General features: G+C 63.9%; 1 protein-coding gene across 1 annotated transcript in view; it reads left to right on the top strand.

The window, feature by feature from the left end:
- Positions 1 to 423: 423 nt before the first annotated feature.
- Positions 424 to 5090, top strand: part of NKD2 (NKD inhibitor of Wnt signaling pathway 2) — an 8615-nt gene continuing 3948 nt past the window's right edge. The window contains exon 1 of the mRNA XM_081825780.1: positions 424 to 573. Coding sequence (XP_081681906.1) covers positions 424 to 573 — 150 coding nt within the window. The remainder of the gene's footprint in view (positions 574 to 5090) is intronic.

Raw genomic sequence — 5090 nt, 5'->3', positions numbered from 1 at the left:
ATGAGCGTCCCTGCTCAAGACCCCCGGGGTGGCCCCCAGACTCGGACACACAAGCAAGGAGATGGGATGTTCTCCGGGAGGGGAGCCTGTCAGTCGGGGGCTGCAGGGAAGGTTCTGGAGGGCGACCGGTGCGAGTAGGGAGGGGTACACACCGAACCTTGTCCTTCAGCCGTCCAAAGCCCCCGGAGACAGAGGAGGGGTGGTCAGTGGACAGGGAGGCCTGCAGCGGAGCGCACGCCCAGTGCCCTTCTTGGGAAGCTGGTCAGCCAGGGCAGCCGCTGAGGGCGGGCGGGGAGGGTGGGGATGGTGGGACAGGGTCCAGGCACAAGTCGCTCTGGGGTGGCCGGCCCTCACCCTTTCCCCTCCTGCTTCAAACACGTGGCATTAGCCACCGTTCGAGGGCCAGAGGGTGGACTCCGAGGCATGGTCACCAGCTGGACGCCACCTTCTTCGCACATGTGGCACTTGGCCATCAGGGACATTCCTGTGACCTCTACGTCTACCTTCCGGGTGTTCTCCTGTGCCTGTTGGCTCTTCTCGGGGACCAGCCAGGCTCGCTGCAAGTGCCCCAGGGTGGGGGTCGTCCTGGCCTCCCCAGACCCTGTGTGGGCCGTGCGGGGTGCAGTGTCCACAGCCGGTCGTGCCCAAAGGCTCCGGGCTTCCCATGCATGTCTGACCCCTCTGTCTGCCTTCTGCCCCCAGGTATCACAGCCCCTTCTGGGGGATCCTTGCATTCCAGAACATTCCACCTTAAGGAAGGTGAACGGAGCTCCAGAGAGCATGCAAGGCCTCCCGTGAAATCTGAGAGCTTGAAGGGTACCAGCTCCCTTGGGACGGGTGGATGGGAGGGCACTGACGGGCTGGCGGGACACAGCGCATGCCATGGACGCAGGTGCATCGGTAACAAATGTGCAGATGGTGAGGCCAGGGGACCAACCCAGCCCCGGGTCAGCCAGCAGCAGGGCCCCCTCGCCCCCAGGGCTGGTGGGACGAGGTTTAGGCCAACTGGTACCCCTCAGCCTGGAAACCAGGGGACCAGGGCTGAGGCCTTGGATGGGGGACATTGAGCAAAGCCTAGGAGGAATGCAGGCTGGAAGCAGGGCCATCCAGGGGAAAGCCTGGTGCGGGGGTGTTTGGATGAGGGCAAAGTCAGAGACCAGGAGCACGTGTGGGTTGGGGGAGGGTCTGAGGAGGGCGAAGAGCACGTGTGCCCAGCCCGAGCCCCCAGTGGGTAACCCTGCCGGTCTGGGGCCAGGCACCAGCGGGGTCCTGGGACGGGCACGAAGGGACCCCAGCAGTGATGATGGGCTGACTGTCCCTGCTTCAAGGACCCCCACAAAGCCCCAGGAGGCCGGGACCCCTCAAGTGCAGCGACTCTCGAGAGCGCCCTGGGCCAGAGCGTGCTGGGTGTCTGCCCCGCCTGCCCCGCGGGTGAATCGGTCCTCCCCACACCCTTGCAGGGCGGGCTGGGCACAGGAGGGGCCCTGAGCCCCCGTCTCTCCACACCCCCCCCCACCCCGCTCTTCCCGCGCGTTTCCTGGTGCCGGTCTTGTCTCCATGGCCTCTTGCGTGTGGAGGAGGCCCACCCAAAGACGTCATTGTACCGTAATCACCTCTTTAAAGACCCATCTCCAACCACAGCACATGAATCTGGGAGAACACAGTTCGGCAGTAACAACTCTGACTGATTCCATTCCCCTGTAATGCCGCGGGGGGTGCCCAAACACACGGAGCCTGGTGCCTCCCCCCAGGGTGAGGGCAGCGGCCACACCCCTGCACCCGCTGCTCCCGAGACCCGCTCAGCAGCTGAAGGGATGCCCAGGGCTCCAGATCCCGCCCACTGGCAAGACCCTTTGCTTGGGGCTGGAATGTCTTGAGCACTCGGGTGCTTGGATCCTGCTGGTTTCTACCACGTGGAGACTCCGCAGCACCCGGAGCATGACCGTTCCCACGGCCGGAGCGCCGGTGTGGGACCTCTTCGTTGAGCGCACTTGGGCCAGCGCACACGTTCCGGTCTCCTGGTGTCCTTCCAAGGCCCCAGGGGCCCCCTCACGCCTCGGTCCCGAGCCCTCCATCTCCTCCTGGGGACGTGAGTTCTCATGAGCAACCGGAAGCTGCCAGTCAAACCTGCGCCCGTCCTGGGATGGGGACCCCTGCCCCACTGACCGAGGGAACCACGCCAGCCACAGGTCTGTGCTGTTGGGCTGGCCGCAGCGTGGGGTCCGGCGAGGTGGGCTCCTGCTCCGCGGGGTGGCCACACCTGGGCCGAGGCAGGTGCATGTGCAGGTAGTCCTCCTGGCCAGGCTGCCCCACCCATCCCTCGAGGGTCTGGCTGCACGGACGGCCTCTCTGTCACCTGCAGGTACCACTGAGCCCCACAGGATGTTCCCAGCTGCGTGGCTTGCCATGCAGCCAAGCTCGTGGGACCCACCGTCTGGGCGTCTCTCCCTCACTGGAGCCTTCTCTCAGCCCGGTCCCCAGTGAGAAACGGAAGCCTTCGCCTTCACTGTGCACTTAATGTGTTTGTGTCAGTACATCCTGCAGGGCTCCTCTGCCCAAGGGTCTTCTCAAGAGCTACCTGCCTGGGCCCCGAGTTTGCAGAGGCCCCCTGGTGCCCAGGCAGGGGGCTTGGTCCACGCCGAGTGTGAGCGTCTGCCAGGGGCCAGGGGCAGCCAGGGACTGGGGATGGTGGGGTGGCGTTTAGATCCCTCTCTATTCCCAGATGGACTCGAGGTGACAGACAGCTGTGCACGGGACGGAATTTAACAATCAGGGGAGAAGGGGAGATGAAGCTAAATATTCTGAACACAAGTGCAATCCTGGCTCTGTTTCTCCGGCTCAAAAGGTGAACTACTTCTTTCAAGTTGAAAACTCCGCCAATGAGAAGCCACGTTCGCAAAATACCACCTATCGGCTCACCACGTCCCATGAGCTCCATCTACGGTGAGTTAAGCCACGAGCAGCCCCAGAGGGCCGGGCAGGGCCTCTCACCCCGGGCGCTGCGCAGCTTGGCGGTGGCTTTGACGCATCCCGGGGCTACCGTGCCGCTGGCTCCCGGGACGTCAGGAGATGGGGCCGAGTCGGGGCCTGAGTCCGCACTTCAGCTCCACCGCACGCATGGCCGCATCCAAACAGGGCTGCACACTCCCGTCCCTCACCCCCAGCTCCGGCCTGACTCTGTCGCAAAGCCCTGGGGTCCCTAGACACAGAATGGGATGCCGGTGACCAGCCCTTCAGAAAAGAACAGCCTGATTCGTGGCGTTTGCCAATTTCTCTGGTGAGAATATTTCCAGCGTGGCTGATTTCAAGCTACTGATGCTTAACAGCCAGCCCACAAGCCCCTGATCATCCAACATTGCTTTTTAGGCCAGGATGGGGTGCCGGCCCACCCCCAAAGCCACCAAGGCCAGAGCCCACAGGCTGACGCAGAGGAGAGCCACGCTCTGCAGAGGGAGGGGACAGGGAGGGCAAGTGTTGGCTGCGTCCGACCCCCCAGGCCGCACGGGGGAAGCCGGTACCTCGGGTGGGCCTGTGTGCTGGGCCCTGGGCCGGGCGGGGGGCCCCTACCGGTCACAGCTCCTGGGAGGGTGGGGGGGGTTGTGGGGCAGCTGAGGACCTGTGGCGGGGTCCTGCGGTGGGGTCTGTGAGAGCCGCCCTGGGGGGCCTCTCGTGGGGAGACAAGTGCAGACTTCGCTGTGCCCCCCAGTCAGGGTTAGGGCTGAATGGAGGAGGGGTGAGGGTGGAGACCCCTCCTGCCACAGGTCTGAGGCCACCTGTTGGCTCCTTTCTCCAGGGGCTGGGCCGCGTTCGTGGCTGCGTGGAGGCCGGTCCCCGCGCTGCCTATTCCAGGTGGGGCCCGGGTACTGCAGCCCCCGACAGTGTCTGGGCAGCTCCTGATGGGCGGACCTCAGGGAGGGGCTTCTGCAGCCGATAGTAGCTGTCCCCCAACTCCTCACCACCCCGCACGAGCCAGACAGCATCCCACAGGCTCGGCACGCACACCCGGGGCCCCGAGGGCTGCCGGAGCCCCTGTTGGTCCCACGGAAGTAGGGACTGACACCTCCAGCAGAACCCTATCTGGGCAGGGTCCCCTGCCCAGCACGTCCATCCCGGCCGTTTCTCCTGGTTTGGGCGACTCCAGGTCCTTCCCGCACCTTTCTCCAGGGTGCCGGGCCACTGGCTCATAGCACGATTTGGGGTCCTCAGACCAAACCAAGAGGACAGAAAACCTCACCCAACACCTGTCGCCCACACTCTTGTGTGTGAATTACTGCAGTGTGTTTCTGCGGAGGGGACGCCTCCTCACAGACAGGAGGGAGGGCTGTGGCTGCATGTGGGCTGCCCGGCCGGGGGCTCACAGACCCCAGATCCGCTCGTCACCCAAACAAAAGCCAGCAAGCCCAGCCCAAGGCCACACGAGGTATTTTTCCTAAGGGAGACGAACCCTGAAAAGCAAATCAGAGTGATCACAAGGATCCACAGGGAGGGGATTTCAAACCCTAGTGGACGAGGCCAGTGGCCAGGAGAGCAGAGGCCTGATTCCAGGGCTGATGAGGGACAAACACCTCAAGGTCTGGCTCTGAGGTCAGACAGTGGGGGCAAATCTGCTCAGTGCCGACCAGCTGGAACCAGGCAAGTTACTCTGTGCCTCAGTTTCCCCATCTGTCAGTTAAAATGTTCTGCAAAAATGGCATAATGTGCACCAAGTGCCTGTCTGGTCCCTGGCCCGGTCAGCGCTGAGTGTGGCTTTTATTCTACTGTGTCGACCAAATGCCAACACGGGAGAGAGGCCAGGTGTGGGCGCGGACCACAATCTGCCTCATGAAACTAGGGGAGGGACCCCAAGAGTGTAAAACGAGACAACCCCTTTGGAAAAATGTTTGGCACTCTGTCAGAAATGTAAACATGCTCGCAGTGCGCGGGCTGGCCCTTCCGCTCCGGGGTGTCCGCCCAGGAGAGACAGACACAGTGAAACGTCCACACGGCGCTGGCACCCACAAGGCCCCGCCCCCGCAGCGCCCCCCGCAGCGCCCCCAGCACCACCGCGGCCTCCGTCAGCCCGAGAAACCGGGAGACCAACTGTGGCGCGT

This window comes from Leptonychotes weddellii, chromosome 7 (genome assembly GCF_054177405.1).
Source record: "Leptonychotes weddellii isolate Sample4059 chromosome 7, ASM5417740v2, whole genome shotgun sequence".
Lineage (NCBI taxonomy): Eukaryota > Metazoa > Chordata > Mammalia > Carnivora > Phocidae > Leptonychotes > Leptonychotes weddellii.
This window is presented reverse-complemented; position numbering and strand designations above follow the sequence as displayed.